Source organism: Chinchilla lanigera, unplaced genomic scaffold (assembly GCF_000276665.1).
Source record: "Chinchilla lanigera isolate Chin_1 unplaced genomic scaffold, ChiLan1.0 scaffold00007, whole genome shotgun sequence".
In the NCBI taxonomy this organism is placed as follows: Eukaryota; Metazoa; Chordata; class Mammalia; order Rodentia; family Chinchillidae; genus Chinchilla; species Chinchilla lanigera.
This window is the reverse complement of record NW_004955408.1, coordinates 5949433-5966477: the sequence shown is the minus strand read 5'-3', so window position 1 is coordinate 5966477 and position 17045 is coordinate 5949433. Positions and strand designations below refer to the sequence as shown.

At 48.1% G+C, this 17045-nt stretch overlaps 1 protein-coding gene across 2 annotated transcripts in view; it reads left to right on the top strand.

Moving 5' to 3' along the window:
* The window catches only part of Fat2 (FAT atypical cadherin 2), an 89541-nt gene that overhangs the window by 67299 nt on the left and 5197 nt on the right, over positions 1-17045 (top strand). For both annotated transcript variants that reach the window (XM_005376163.2, XM_005376164.2), the window contains exons 19-22: positions 1-811; positions 3543-3688; positions 7536-7977; positions 10210-10369. In XM_005376163.2, the coding sequence (XP_005376220.1) occupies positions 1-811; positions 3543-3688; positions 7536-7977; positions 10210-10369 (1559 nt within the window). The remainder of the gene's footprint in view (positions 812-3542; positions 3689-7535; positions 7978-10209; positions 10370-17045) is intronic.

The window sequence follows — 17045 nt, the reverse complement described above, 5'->3', positions numbered from 1 at the left end:
GTATCAGACAGTGGCATCCCTCCCCTCTCATCTTCGACCTGGGTCAGCGTCCGCGTCACGGAGCAGAGCCACTACCCGCCTTCCGCCGTCCCTCTGGAGATCTTTATCACCACTGGGGAGGAGGAGTTCCAGGGTGGCATGGTGGGTAAAATCCACGCCACAGACCGAGACCCCCAGGACACTCTGACCTACAGCCTGGCAGCAGAGGGCTCCCTGGGCAGGAGCTTCTCGGTGGGTGCAGCTGATGGCAAGATCATTGCCACCCAGGGGCTGCCTCGTGGCCACTATTTGTTCAATGTCACTGTCAGTGACGGGACCGCCTCCACCACTGCTGGGGTCCACGTGCACGTGTGGCATGTGGGGCAGGAGGCTCTGCGGCAGGCCCTGTGGCTGGGCTTCCAGCAGCTCACACCGGAGGAGCTGGTGAGCGACCACTGGCGGAACCTACAGCGCTTCCTTAGCAACAAGCTGGACATTAGACGGGCCAACATCCATTTGGCCAGCCTTCAGCCTGCAGAGGCCACGGCTGGGGTGGACATGCTCTTGGTCTTTGAGGGGCATTCCGGAACCTTCTATAACCTCCAGGAGCTGGCATCCATCATCACTCACTCGGCCAAGGAGATGGAGCACTCAGTGGGAATTCAGATGAGATCAGCCGTGCCTGTGGTGCCCTGCCAGGGGCCAAGCTGCCGGGCTCAACCCTGCCAAGAGACGGTGCACCTGGAGCCCGAGGTTGGGCCTACATACAGCACGGCCAGGCTCAGCATCCTCACGCCGCGGCACCGCCTGGAGAGGAACTGCTCCTGCAATGGTGAGGAACGGGCCCTCCCGCGGGGCTCTGCCTAAGCCCGGAAAGCCTGTTGAGGCTCGGTGGGGGGGTTTCAGGGGAAGTTTTAATAAGGCCAAACATCACAGGCCACTGTGGCCTCACAAAATCTAGTCATAGAATGATAACCCAGTTTCTGGCACTTTGGGGAATTCTGAAAATAACAGAATACAGTAGGCAGTTTAACACTGCAGCAAAGAGGATATACTGCGGTGTTAGACTCAGCTCTGCCACCTGCCGGCTAGGTGACTTAGGAGGGTTACTTCACCGTTCTGTGTCTTGGGGTGTGGCTGCTGCAGGGATTAAATGAGTATGAAACATCAGGTACCTGCTTATACGGGTGCCCGCCTTATAAGAAAGCCCTTGATAAACACCAGTCACTAATCCTACTCATAATGTTACCATTGCCCGCTAGGTGTCAGCTCAAATTTTAGACTCAGGGTAGGTTCATACCCTAGATCTATGATTTATTAGCTGTGTTGCCTTGGGTTAGTGATCAAAATCCTCCTAGCTCTAATTTTTATTCTATAAAGCAGAGAAAATAACCACACTGCCTCCTGGAGTTCGTCTCGGGAGCCTGCCCACAGTCAGGCCAGGATGGACGCTGGCTGTCACTCACAGGGGAGCAGTTGATGCTCTAAAGAGCCTGCTCCGTGCCAGCTCTGTGCACACGTCACCTGCCCCGAGCCATTTGCAGTTGAAACTGGAGTTTGGGAGCTTATTGCTTTGCCTGGCACTGTGGAGCCTCACAGGCAGGCCGGGTTATCTGAGTGCTTGTTCTGTTCTCCTCTGAGCTGAAACTCTTCACCGAGCCCTCCAGAAACTCAGTTTTCTCAGTGAGACTCACCCACTGCCCTTGGCATTAAGACCAGTGCTCTAGAGCAGCTCTGACTGGGGAAAGCAGGGACATCACCTTCAGCTCACCCTCACCCTCTACCGATCCCCCAGGTTTGCATTCTGGAAATTCTTTCCTAGATTTGTGACCTGTTTCCAAGGGCCATTGAACTTAGGCTGGTAGGGCTATGTGTACTGTGGAAGGGATCCCTGTGTGTCTCCTGCCCTGAGGCCTGCTTCAGGGAAAGCTGACACGGATGAAAGATCTCTCTCAACCACTTGGCATCAGACAGCAGAGATTCTAAAGTTCAACATTGTGCATATTCACCTGGTTTTTAAAGATGCCCACTCATGGATGTAGCCTCCACATTCTTTTTTTTTTTTTTTTTGCATTATTTGGAAGATCTTGGGAGTCCTAATTTTTTTGCATTATTTGGAAGATCTTGGGAGTCTTCCAAATTTGGAAGATTTGGAAGTCCTATAATTGGCATTTAATTTTAAGCAGGTGACCCAAGGGCTACCTTTAGATAAATCCTAGACAGGCTCATTGAACAGCGGAAGCACTTTGGGAGAGAGTTTTAAAATGTATTTTCATGAAGTGTGACACTCAGAACATCAGTTCATGTGTCATAAGTGTAAACCTCAACTGTCTTCATGAGCTGGATATACCTGTGTAACCGGCACCCAGGACAGATCAGAGTATGACCCACATCTCAGAAGCTTCCCTTGAGTTCCTTTCCAGCCACACATGTCGTGAGATGACTTTTAACATCCAGGTTTCCAGGCACCACCCAGACCTGCTGCATCAGACCTGCTACAGGAAGAGCTGGGCTTCTGGATTTTAAATAGCTCCCTAGATGAGCTTGAAACTAGGCCAAGTTTGGGGATTCTGGATCTTGCTCATCTTCAGCATTCCAGGCAGTAATGCCCTACTGCGCTGGGATCTCCAGTGTGGTAGACTGTGGATGTTGGACGCCTGCAGCCTCAGGTTATCTGGCTCTTCCTTCTCTTATTTTTTGACCTTCATTCCCTCTCCAACAATGCTTCTTCCCCAGGTTTCTGGAGCCTGTGCCATTCATCCTTTTCCCTGGCAATGGCAAGCTCATTTACACTGTGTGTTTAGGGATTTAATAGCTGAACTCACTTCTAGAAGGGAGTACATAATCTAACACAGTATTTCTCAAAGGGAATTCTTCAGCATGCTGTTCCTAAGGGGATCCACATAAGTATGTCTGAGGGTCAAATACAATTGAAAAACTCCAGGATAGGTGAATTTGTAGACCCTTTACTATGCAACTGTGCTTTAGCAGTTGCTAAGAGGGGATGGAGGGTGCTGGACTTTCCAGAAGGTTGGGCCACACCATCTGCCACCAACCCCCTTTGTTTATCCTGGAGTATTCTTGAACTCTGCATGGGATTTCACTTGGGAAGTGCTTACCAAATGATTACAGTCCTGCTGATACAAGGACAAGGTAAAGGCCCTGGTGCTTGGGAAATCACGCACATGTGCAAAATCCTCCACAGTTCTGTCTCTTCCAAATGATTTTAGAAATACTGTGACATGGAAGCTGTAAGCTGAAAATGTTGATTTCCACCCATGCAGTTGGTTAGATTCCTGGCTTGACTCTTGCTTTCTTCTGATTTAGACTCCTGGGTCCTGACCCCTAAGCTAGGCCCTAAGGCAGTGGTCCCTGGGGCCAGAGGGAGGGGTGCAGAGGAATGGCCCTGTTTAGCTGTGCAGCCCTGGAGGAGACACCCGCCATCCCAGCCTCACTTGTTCTTGTGTAGCTTGTGAACCACCTAAGGACTGAAGGAGATAGTCAGTCCGCAGGCTCCTTGGGGCCACTTCACATGGCGGTGACACTTCTGGTGGCTTTTGCAGGTACTGCCACGCGGTTCAGCGGTCAGAGCTATGTGCAGTACAGACCCGCAGGTGTGCACAACTGGCACATCCGATTCTCTCTGAGAACACTCCAGCCGCACGCAGTCCTCCTCGTCACCAATGAGACAGCGCCCATCTCCCTGAAGGTAAGGCGCTCCCACCTGTCACACGGGCACCCCAGGCTGGGGAGCAGGAGGTGGCAAGATGACATCCAAGAAGCCAGTTCCTGGCAAAGAAACATTTTCAGAGATTCTGGGGCTGACTAGTGGGCCGAGGCCTGGGACTGTCCAGTCCAGGATTGCCACTGTCCATTTATCACCCTGGGTGGGGCAGCAGGCTCTGTGGGGTAAGAGGGAGCCCCAGAAGATGGACAGAGATGGCTGGGTCCACCCAGCCCTGGTGTCGTGGCCAGTGTTTTCCAACGGCAGGGGGCTGGTTACACCTTGGAATGCTCAAGGTGACAAAACCAGCATAAAGTCGCATGAGGAAAAGTTAATTTCCTCCCCTAGTCTTTCAGGGCTTGTGATAAGCCCCATGGGAAGTCTCAGCTTGCCTGCCTGCCTGCAACACTTCTGTCACGTGGGCCATTCTCCCATTGTAACAGGGAAAGCTGACCTTGGCAGATGGAGAGGTGTTCCTTCACTCAACACATTTATTGGACATCTGTACCACGTGGCAGGTGCTGTTCTAGGAGCTTGAGTCTCGTCTGGGCTAGAACTTTCATTCTATAGGAGAGAGACTGACAATAAACATCCATAATAAATGAGGAAATTGTAGGCTATTGTGAATGTGGTAAGTCCTGCAGGCAAAGAAGGGAGAGAAAAGGTTAAGAAGGATCAGGGTGAGGGGAGCTGCAATTTTGGTAATAGTTTGAGGAGGGCGAGGGAGGTAGCGACGTGGACCTCCGTGAGGAACAGACAGAATAGCGAGGCCCAGGCCCTTTGACTGGAGAACCTTTGGCATGTGTAAGTGTGGTGTTCTCCAGGACTCCAGAGAAGGCGGCCCTGGGGGCAGCAGCAGTAGGATCTGAGGTCAGAGACATTGTGGGATGGGGACACATCTATAAAGTCTTGTGAGCCGTGTAAGGATTACGGGTTTTATTAGGAGCAAAGTGGAGGATATGAGAAGGCTTTCAGCAGCAAACCAAACAATCTGACATATTGTAAAGGGATGGTCTCAGTCACTTTCCTCATTGCCGGGACAAAGTAGCCGACACCGCAGCTCAGGAGGGGGCTTGTCTGGGCGCACAGTTTGTGTAAGTTCCAGTCCTTGCATGGTCAGCGGGCTCCTAAGCAGGGTGGCATGCAGAGGGGCAGGCAGAGCGTGAAGGGAGGAGCAGGGTGGAAGATAAACCCTTCCAGGTCACACCCCAGTGTCCCGCCTCTTCTACCAGGCCCCGCCTCTTCTACCAGGCCCCGCCTCCTACCACACCCCGCCTCCTACCAGACCCCGCCTCCTCCTGCGCTCTAATGCCCCAGTAACACAGTAGCCTTCCAGAAGCCCTGCCTGGGTACAGGAGGCTCTTGGGGGACTTCTAGGTATAAACCAGAGGGGTCATTATGGCTACTGTGCTGAAAATAGACTTTAGAGGGAAAAATATCAAAGCCAAGAGACCCAGTCAGAAGGCTAGGGCAGTAATTTAGGTGAGAGAGGTCGGCAGGGAGAGCAGGGTGATGGCAGAGGAACCGGAGCAGCGACTGGTTCTGGAAAGATCTCGCAGGTAAAGCTGAGGCATTTCTCAGTGGGTTGAATGAAGGGTAGGAGAGAACATGAGGAATGAAATTTTGACCTGAGCCAACTAGAAGGACCGAGTTGCCCCCAACAGAGTAGGGGAGTAGCTTGTGGGACATCAGAAGCTCAGGTTGAACATGTGTGTGAGATGCTTATTAGACCTCCAGGTTGGAGCGTATAAAGCCGCCCCATGCTGTGAGGTCTGGGCCAGAGATGGAAACTTGGGCGTCTTTACTGAAAGCCATGAGATGCACCAGCATGAAGGAGGGTCCAACAAAAGAGAGTGAGAACGGGTAGCCAATAACGCTGGAGGAAAAACATCAGCACTGTATGCGGGAAGCCAAGTGAAGAGCCCGTGTCAGGAGGAAGCAGCGCTCAGCTGCGTGGTTCCCTGCAGCGGGGAGAGGGGCCGGGCGCATGGGCAGTGAGCGGCTTGTTCTCAGCGGCAAGGCGGAGGCCGCCGAGTACCCTGACACCAGCGGATTCAGGGTAGTGCAGGGGGCTGCGATTTTGCTGCAAAGAGGGGGCGGCGAAGAAAGAAAATGATTATCAAGTTCAAGACAACTTTTTGGTTGTTTTTTGTTGTTGTTGTTTTTTTAAGATCAGAGAATGAACAAAGGTGTAGGAAAGGGCCGAGGCCAGTCAGGAGAACCTGGCCTTCCAGGAGGTAAGGGGTGGGGCCAAGGCCCTCCGTGCAGAGGCTGGCTGTGGTCACGGTGGAGAGAAGGGACGGCGAGAGCGCCCCCAAACGCCACCTGGGGCTGCCACAAGAAGGAAGAGCGTGGGCTTGGAGTGGACACTCTGAGGGGAGAGGTCACGAACAGTCTTCCGGGAGGGTGACCAGGCTGAGGAAGGGCCCGTGACGGGGCCGCCTTCAAGGCTCAGTTGAGACTCCTGGCCATGAAATGAAAGGGTGACCAGCAGGCCGGACCGTGCATGTGTTTTTTCGCCAGCTGCTCAGCTCCACGTCTGTAGATCAGTGAAGAGTAGGATTTTACCAGAGCTGAGGGCTAAACAAGTGAGTTCTATGAAGAAAGAGACAGGGAGTCAGGAGTATAGGAAAACACTGCTTAGAATGATTGATTATGGCTTTTAAGGAGGGAAGGAGAGAAGCAAGGCCATAACCCAGCTGACAGAGGGTGAGAGGAACAGATTTGTGTTCCCAGATGATGCAACTGCAGTGTTTTGAGTTGTTATTCTTTTTTCTTAATGGAAAGAGATAATAATATTGCTTCCTTTTTATATAAAGGTATAGCTGGTGTCCAACCAGACAGAAATAGAGAAAGTAATGTGTGAGCGGGTAACTTCTAGGAAACAGTGGGTTAGACCTGCAAATTTTACCCAGAGGAAATGACCTGGCCCAAAGTGAACAGAAAAGCATTTGGCCAGAGGCATGCCAACTTCCTGGGAGTGAACAAAAATGTTCTAAGCCAGAGACTTTCTCTAACTCTCTAATTTCAGGGCTTTTTACATTCTTAAAAGTTGCTGAGGATTTCAGGAAAGTTTTGCTTATGTGGGTTTTGGCTGTCAACGTTTTTGGTATTTTATAATATTTATTTCTTACCTCCTTTAAAAATAACAAGAAGCCCACTACGTGTTAATGTAAATGCCACATTTTTATGAAAAATAATTACGTTTTCCAAAACCTAAAAAAAGAGGGAAGAGTAACACTGTTTTGCATTTTTGCAAATCTCTTCAGTTTGGTTTAATAGGTGACAGCTGGCTTCTCACGTCTCTTTCTGTGTTCATGTGCATAACCTCTTGGAAACTCTGTGTACTTGTAAGAAAACCAGGGCAAAAAAGGCAAATAATGTCTTAGGATTATTATGAAAATAGTTTTTCCTCATGACTCCTCTGAAGGCCTTGGAGCCCCACTTTGAGAGCTGCTAAGTGACTGAATAAAGAAGCAGTGAGGAGAGGGAGGTGCTTTGAACCCCTGAATGCCAGTGTTTACAAGCACGGAATGCTGGACAGGCCTATGAAGAATCCAAACTACAGGGTCATCACTAGTAAGACATCTCTGGGCCTCAGTTTCCTCACCCATGAAATGGAGATGACTCCCTCATTCAGATCCCATGCAATGTGAAGCCAAGTGAGACTCTGAGGGTTTTTATGTTCCTCAAATGCAATGTCTAGAACACACTTGAAAATCACTAAACACTACCCCGACCCATGAAGTAACACTCTCTGAACTGGAAGCCAGTTAGCAGATTTATAAGGACTTCCTGGCTTTGCTGATGGCTGTTTGGGTTTTCTTTGCAGATGACCCATGGAGTGCCCCAGCTGGAATACCGCTGTCCCGGGGGTTTCAGTGGAAACCTTTCCTCCCAGCGCCGTGTGAATGACCACCAGTGGCACTCCGTCCTGTTGGAGGAGACAGATACTTCCCTTCACCTATCAGTGGACAGCATAAGCAACATCTCCCTTATAGTCCCGGACAAGTGCCAGGCTCTGAGGCCTGAAAGACAGCTCGTGCTGGGTGGCCTTGTCCTCTCGCAATCTTCCTCAAATGTTTCCCAGGGCTTTGAGGGCTGCCTGGATGCTGTTATGGTCAACGGAGAGGGGCTGGAGCTGCTGGCCCACGGCAAAAAGACAGCGGGCTTATTGGAGAAACAGGCCCTCAGCCAGTGCTGCCTGCACGGGGACCACTGCAGCCCGAACCCATGCCTCAATGGCGGGAAGTGCTCACAGACCCACTGGGCAGGTAAGAGCTGGGAGCAGGCAGCCCAGAGGTCCTCCCTGAAGCTCTTCCAAGGACCTTGATGTGTTGAGCTAGCAATCCTGTGTCACTGTCAGATTGATAAAGCAAGCGCCTTTACCACTGCCCTGAGCGGAGGAGGAAAGAGGCATCGATAGCTCCATTTCGTAGCTCAGGAAACTGCCGCATGGGGAGGTGGAGGATGTCGCGTGGGAGAGGCGAGTTCAAGGTGCAGAGCCAGGTGGAGCACTCTTGCCGTCTGATCCCACATATCCCTCTTTTGCCCTCACCAGGCTGTAAGCGGCAGGGTGGGATCTGCTAGGTCTACGCTAGGGGAGTCGTGAGCCATTCTTCCCCAACCCGAATGATTTTGCATTCTACTTTTTGGGGGATGCAGAAGACCTTGGGTGTAGAGTTGAATTAATTGTGTATCTTAGCATCAGCAGTAGCCTGTGCAACTTTAATCCCCCTTTAACACGTCCTCCACCCTTGTCACCCCTCCCCGGCCCCTGAGGGGACAGTTAATGTTTTGAATGAGTTCTTACATAATCCATATTACTAGATTCACATGCTTGAAATTTTAATTTGTGTTATTAATATGCAGCTTTTTACATGTTCACTCAGCATTTTTTTTTCAGCACTGGGGATTGAACTCAGGGGCTTTGCACTGAGCTACATCCCCAGTCTTTTCTTCATTTGTAAATTTTGTGACAGGGTCTCTTTAAGTCACTCAGTTGCCCGGCCTAGGTTCAAATTTGTGAACCCCTGTTTCAGCCTCTCAGAGTGCCAGGAGGACAGGCACGCGCCACCACGCCTGGCTTCAGCAACACATTTTTAAAGATCAGTCCACACTACCACAAGTAGTTCTCACTCATTGCTTTTGACCGTGGCTCAGTACCACACGGTGTATATACACTAACATTTTCCCTACCCTCACTCCCAGCAATACACACATTGGTGTCTTCAAAGTCCCACCTCCATCAACCATGCTACTATGCAAGCATCCTTAGACATCTCTTTATGAACCTGTGTAAGGGTTTTCTACACACACCCACACAGAGATGGGTGGACTATCCAGAACTAAACAGCCCACAGCGTGGCCACCACTGTTCAATCAGCAAGGCCAAGGCTGTTGTGCGCCCACACCCCGTCCACCCGTGACATCATCCCATTTTCTTACTTTTGCCCTGATAATCGCATTATCATTTCCACCTACAAAATGTCCAAGAAGTTCATCACTTCTCTCCATCACTGGGACCCAAGTCTCCGTCACTTCCTACCTTTTCCACCGCACCAGCCAACTCCCTGTCCTTCTCCAGCTTCCCCCGCACCTCCCACCTGCCAGCAGAAGCCAGAGCGATCTCGGTAAGCTGCAGAGCTGAGCCTGCCGCTGCCCTGTAAGAGCTGTCCGCTGCCCCTCCCCCATTCTGTTAGTCTAATCCCTGCACTCGGCTCACACTGCCCGGTGCCGTGGGCTCTCCCATCCCCAGGCCCTGTACTCACTCTGTGTCACTCCTCACTGGGCTGGCCCGCCCTGACGACCTTGCCTTTTCTGAACTCGTCACACCCTGTCCTCTGAGCCCTCACACGTCCTCTGCCTGAAACACCTTCCTCTTCCCCGACTCTCTTCTTCCTGGCTAATTTCTATTCATCTTTCAGGTCTCAAATGAAATACTTCCTGGGTTTCTAGGCCACACTACCCTCTCCTCAATGTTTCCCATCAATAAAACTAAATTCTTTGTAATTACCAAGATAATTATAGCTAAGCATCTCGGCCTGAATCTCAGGTTTTGTCATTTACTAGCTGTGTGACCTTGAGCGAGTATAATGCCATCTCTGAATCTCCCCCAACCCCCTTTGGCCATTCCTCATCCCTGTCCCCCGATCAGGATGGTAACAGCACCCATAGTCAGGTACCTGCTCTCTAGACCAACTGACTGAGGATCAAGTGGGCTAAAATGTAAAGACTTAGATGAGTGACCAACTGTGTTATTATTGTACTTGTTACTCTGCTGTCCACAGCTGCTCTTTAGCTGTCTGTTTTCTCTCCTTGCCTGTAGGTAGTTGAAGGATAGGGACCAAGTGTTCTTGTTCAGAGGGCGCCGCCGGTGTTTGGCCATAGGAGGCTCCTTATATTAATGATGATTAACGGGAGCATGAGTGCACGGGTTTGCAAACATGCCCGCGGCCCCATCTGCCTGCTCAGCCAGTGACTCCATCACCCTCCTCTTTTCCAAGGCTATGTCTGCGAGTGTCCTCCGCCGTTCTCTGGGAAGCACTGCGATGAACACAGAGGAGCGGAGAACTGTACTTCCACACCCTGTCGGGAAGGGAGCACTTGCGTCTCCTCCTCCGAGGGAGCTTCCTGTACCTGCCTACACCCCTACACGGGGGACAGGTAAGTACAGCAGAGGCCACCTGCCTCTGGCTCCTCACTCTGGGTGAGGCACTATTAGGGAGTGACCTTTGCACTCTGACCTCTGGAGATGCCACTGGGATTCCAGGGACTCAGTGCGGCAGAAATGTGGCCTGGAGGCCTTTCCCTTCTCCTCTGATATCCTGTATCAAAACACCTGTCTGTTCAAGGAGCACCTCCATCCTCCCAAGATTTCCCGGCCCCTATTCTGAATCTACTGAGTCAGACACACGGCCCAGGAACGTACGCTCCTTACCAGCTCCTCAGTTCCAATCTTTGCTGAACTCTGAAAATAAGTAGAGGTGCTTGCTCTGCCGTGTGACTTTCTAGAAAGTAGCCGTGGCAAAATATATCCGCTTCATACAGATGCTGCCCTATCTCCAGCCCACTACAAGCTGCCTATGCCTCTACTCTGCTGGTAGAGGGAGGTGTGAGGGAAAGAGAATTGTTCTTAGAATCCTAGAGGTTAAGAGATTTTGACAATAATCTGGGCCCATGGCTTGGAGCCTTTAAGAAGCCATGAGAGAAACTTGTGAAAAATAGTTTCCCAGATAGACCAGCTAAATCAGAATCTCCAAAAATGGGCCTGGATGTTATTGTTAACAAGGGATCTCCCTGTTATCAGCCTGTGAGGAACCAATGATGTAATGCACCCACCATTTTACAGATAGGGAAACTGAGGCCCAGAGAGACAAAGGCTTTGCCCAAGACTACCCTACATGCTCAGGTCAGCAACTGTTCTTTCCCACCCTGCCCCTGCCCTGCTTACCACGGGGAACGCTGTCCATCCCATGTGCCCTGCGGACACGTCACGGCACTTCAGGGCAGCAGTGTTTGCATTTTCAAAGAGGAACTTGGGAAAGACAGCGTGGAGCCCACCAGAAGAAACTGTTGGTTGTGAGGTTTCAGGCGCTGGGAGACGTTTTGGACTCAAGCTGGGTGGGGAAGCCTTTCCCAGTATCTCTCCAAAGCGAGCAAAGGTGCACACTGTCAAGACAGCTGAGTAGAGGCAACAAGCACTCACTTACTTCTCCCCAAAGAAGAACCAAAGTAACAGGTAGAGAGCTGCACCCGGAGTGGGCACCTTCGCGAGAATAGTGCAGTTCAGCAGTAGGCAAACAGGAACCTTGTAAAAACCCAGCAACCTGGGACAGCGTCATAGCAAGGAAAACAAAATGCACGGTCACCTGCTGCCCTGGCTCCATGACTGGAGTACGAGGAGACTCCGCTCTGCAGGGGTAAAGATTAAAGAGAGATTAAAGATTGAAGAGAGCCCCAGCAAACCCTATCAGCACAGACACTGCAATCCTAGCCGCCGGGCAGTTTCACAGTCTTGCGAGCTTACAGCCTACATGGCCAACCCACTACGAGCTGTCTATGCCTCCGCTGCGCTGGCAGAAGGAGGTATGAGGGAAAGAGAAGGTCTGCACTCCACACAGTAGTCTGGCTTTGGAAAGGGCGTTCATGTCCTCTCCCAGCAGCCCCTCCGGGGGCTGTAGCCAAGGACTGTCTTCAGTGTGAGTCGCACTGCTTTGGAGGTCAGAAGCCCACGCGTGTTCCCATCTCTGGGACCCCGCAGGCTTTCTGCTGCACTGGCTCGGTCGGGGCTGCCTCAGGGGTAGAGTTGCTGCCACACAAACTGACTGAGAGTGCTCCTGAGCGGGGAGCAGTATACAGAGCCTTTTCTGGTCCTCGTCGCAGGGCAGGAAGTTTATATTTGTGATCCCATGGAGAAGCTCTTGGAATCCTAGCGAGTTCATTCCAACCCACCACTTCCAGTGCAACCCATGGCGCAAATAAAGACACTAAGGCATATTCATAGTTGTGGGGAACCACGGGGTCCTAAGTCCAGCTAGGATCATGGCTCACTGGAATAAAGGCCTTCACCCAGGGCCAAGCCAGGGTTTTATTAATTCATGAAGAAAGGAGTGGCTTGAGGATGAGCGACTGTGAGAATGGTGGGAAGTAGGCGAGTGCTGTGAGCCGGGCTGGGCAGGAGGCCTGAAATCAGCTGTGCAATGCAGAGAGAAGGATCTGCAGGAGGAGTAATCTGCATAACGCAGTTGAGGTAGTGTGTGATGTTTTGGGGTCGGTGCTTCAGTGCTGATGTGTGATCTTTTACGCCCTGGGAAGTCATAGGCTCTTATCTCGAGGCTTGATCCCAGCTGACAGCCTGGAGCACGGCTCTCCATCCCACCCAGCTCACACATGATTTTGGGAGCTATGGGGACAGGGTAACACTGACCTGTCACCTTGCTTCAAAGACTACACATCAGCACATCGGCTGGATCAATTTGCCTTGCTTAAAGCCAATTAAGGGACAAGGAAAAGTCCTAGCCAGCTCTGTTCATATCAACACATGGAAATAGGGCCAGGTTTAGCCAGATGGAGATAACTGCTCTACTTTCAAGGAGAGCCGTCCAAGTCCTCCACAGAGCAGGTATTGTGACGTAGAGGGAGAGGAGGGTATCATTCACATGCCCGTGCAGTTCCTACCACAGAAAAAAACGAGTCTCCATAGCAGCACGTTGGAGTGGTTCCGAGTGATGCCAACATGGTCTGGCTGTCGTCCTGCCCCAGGAACAAAGCTTAGAAAGATCTGGAGAGAAACTTTCCCAAAGCCAACCACATTCCACTCTTTCTGTCTGTCTTGCAAGTGCCTTAGTTGAGATGAGATTTTCCCACCCCTGGATGTGACCTACTCTCACTTGATTCCTGGAAGGCAGTAAAACTGAAAAAATCAGGGGGAAAGCTCCTAGTCCCTACCTTACCCCCTCGGCAGGCATGGCCACAGTAGTAGCAGAGAAGAATATTACAGCTTTCCTGCCACCGCTCCTATGCACGTCCCCCATATTGGTTGTCCCCACACCTTGTCTGATCACACTGCCGGCAAGCTTGGGTGTGAGTGCCCCAGAGGTGGTTTTGTTGTTTTGTTCCTTGTCTTCCCTTTTCCCCCTGAGCACCTGGACCTGCACCAATATGTAATCAGAGGCAGGTGCTTTAGATCGCTCACCACTACTGGTGTAACCAGAGACACATTCAAGTAACAGAGCCAGCAAATAAATACAAATACAAATTAAATTTTTAAAAAGAATCAGATCAACAGCACCTGGGAAATCCCCATCGCCCCATAGGGGGCCCCACTCCCACTGTGTAGGAGTGACACACAGGGTACATGCTCTGATATCTACCGCACACCTGCCTGAGGTGCTAGAGTGTTCCCACTCTTGCACAACCTGCAGAGTGGCTGCCCTCAACACCAATATGTACCCACACTCTGCCCAGACTCACTAATCACAGCCTAAGGAGCTACCGTACAGCTTCCAGCTGAAAATGAACTCGACACTGGATAAGAAACTGACACCCCAAGACACAGCTGACACCCCAAGACACAGCTTCAGAAGATAGCCACTTATTCGGCCATCCCATAAAAGTAGTAGAAACAGTCACTTAAAAAAGATAACAATCTCTAGGGCTGGAGATGTAGCTTAGTGGTAGAGCACTTGCCTAGTATGTGCTAAGGCCTGAGGTTCAATCCCCAGCACCGCAAAAACAAAACAAAACAAAACAGAAAACAATCTGATACCTTCTGAAGTTTATAACTCTCTAGTAATAGATTCCAGAAATCTTGAAGTGACTGAAATGCCTCATGAAGAATTTTTTTCCTCATGAAGAATTTTTAAGATGATTATTAAAAAGCCCACTGAAACCCAAGAAAATACATAGTTAAATGAAATTAGTAAAATAATGCAAGGTATAAATGAGCAAAGAGAGTTTGAAAAAAGAACTAATCATAAATCTTGTACATGAAGAGGTCTGTAAGGCAAATAAAAAAAATTCAGTTGAAAGCTTCAACAATGCACTAGATCAAGTGGAAGAAAGAGTCCTGCAGCCTGAAGACAGGTGCTTTGTAATATCACATTTAGACACAAAGAAAAAATAATAAAGAGAGCATACAAGATCTTTGGGGCACCATTAAAAAATCAGACATTTACCTCACCATCAGCATATGCCAAGGAGGAAAAAATAAAGGTTAAAGGCGTAGAAAAACTATTCAATAAAATAGTAGCAGAAAAATTCCCTGCTCCTGGGAAAGACATGGCATGCAGGTACAGGAGGCATTCAGAACCTAAATAGATATGATCAAAAAAGCTCCTAATCATAACATTAATCAAACTGTCAATGGTACAAGACAAAAAATTTTAAAATCTGCAGCAGAAAAGCACCAAATCACATTTAAGTGCAAACCCATTAGACTAACAGATTTCTCTGTAGAAATCATACAAGCCAAGAGGGTATGGAATGATACATTATTTCAAATTCCCAAACAAAGTAACTATTGAATCAAGATTACTATATCTTGAAGAATCTATCCTTCAGATTGAAGACCTTCCAAGATAAGCAAAAACTAAGGAAATTCATGACTAAAACAGCCTTACAAAAGATGCTTAGAGGAGTCCTACACTCAGAAGTAGCAGGAAGATAACTACCATCATTATAGCATGTGAAAGTCCCATTGTAAAAATAGAAAATGAGAAACTATAAAGAGGGAGAGTCAATCTAAAAAATATTCAAAACAACCAGAAGAAAATAAAATGTCAAACACATGCCTGTGTATTTCACTAGCAATTCTGAATGTAAATGGCTTTACTTCTCCGGTTTATAGATAGATTGGCTGAATGGATTAAAAACAAGACCCAGTATGCCTCCTATAAGAAATGCACCTCATGAGGAAAGATACACAGAGCGCTAGAGGGAAAGGTTGGGGAAATAATAGCCCAACCAAATGGAACCAAGCAGGAATAGCTATATTTATTTCTGACAAAATAGACTTCATGGAAAAAACTGCGTGGAGACAGAAAAGGTCACTTTGTAATGATTGAGGGATCAGTTCATCAGGAAGATATAATGGGCCTGGTATGGAGGTGCACACCTGTCATCCCAGCATTCTAGGAGGCTGAGGCAAGAGGATGGCAAGTTCAAGCCCAGCCTTGGCAACTCAGCAGCTTATCCAGACCCTGTCTCAAAAGAAAAAATTAAAAGAGCTGGATATACTTCAGTGCACAGGTCTTAGATTCAATCCTCAGTATTTAAAAAAAAAAAAGAAGATATAGTGATCATAGAACTGTACGTACCTAACAGCAGGGCCCCTAATTTTATAAGCAAAACACTATTGGATATAAAGGGACAGATAAATCCCAATATAACAAAGAGTAATTTCAATACCCCACTCTCATCCATAGATAAATAATGTATACAAAATATCAACAGAGATGCTTCAAAGTTAAACTAGACTATAGACCTTTACTGAAGATTCTCTCCAACAGCTGCAGAACACCCAGTCTCTTCATTAGCACATGGAACTTTCTCTAGAACAGACCATATATTAGGCCACAAGACACATCTTAACAAACTCAGAGGAATTCAAATCATATCCTATGTCTGTTTGGATCACAATGGAATGAAGCTAGAAATCCACAGCAAGAGAAACTAGAAATTTTACATGGAGAATGAACAATGCACTTTTGAATGAACAGTAAGTCACTAAAGAAATCAGAAGAGAAATTTAAGACTTTCTTGACACAAATAAAAATGGAAACACAACACACCAAACCCTGTGGGTTCTTCAGCAAAAGCAGTATTAAAAGGTTACAGCAATAAGTGACTACTTAAAAATAGGAAGATTTCAAATCACCTAATGATGCATCTCAAAGTCTTGGAAAAGCAAGAACTAACCATCCTGAAAGTTAGAAGAAAAAGGTAGAGAACCAAAATAAATGAAATAGTATCTAGAAGAACAATACAAGGTATCAGTGAAACAAAGAGTTGGTTCTTTGAAAAGATATGCCAAACTGACAAATCTTTAACTAGACTAACCAAAAGATAGGCAGACAGAGAGATTCCAGATAAATAAAATCAGAGCTGAACTAGAAGACATTACAGCTGATACACAGAAACACAAGGGATCGTTATTTTGATAAACTATATGCTAATAAATTGGAAAATCTAGAAGGAACAGACAAATTTCTGGCTACACATGACCTATGAAAATTGAACTAAAAGGATATTAAATAAACTTAAATAGATTAATAACAAATAATGAGATTAAATCAGTACTTAAAAGTCTTTCAACAAAGAAAGCCCCAGGGCTAAATGACTTCACTGCTGAATTTTATCAAACATCTAAAGAACTAAGAGCAGTGTTTCTTAAACTATTCCATAGAACGGAGGTCCTCATCTGCAAAGCCAGCACCATCCTGTTACCAAAACCTGGCAAGAACGCAGCAAAAAACAAAAATCTAAACCAGAATCCATGATGAACAAACAGATCGAATTCGGCAGCACATGAAAAAGATCATACGTCCTGATCAAGTTGGTTTCATTCCAGAGGTGCAAGCATGGTTCAACATACACAAATCACTACATTTAATACATCATATAAGTGGAAAGAAGAATAAAAATCACACCATCATCTCAATAAATGTAGAAAGAGTATTTGATGAAATCCAACACCCCTTCACAATAAAAGCACTGAACATTAGGTAGCAGAGTACATTTCAATAAAATAAAGGCTATATATATGACAAGTCCAGCATTACACTGAATGGGGCAAAACTGAACACATTTCCTCTAATATCAGGAATAATTCAAGGGTCCC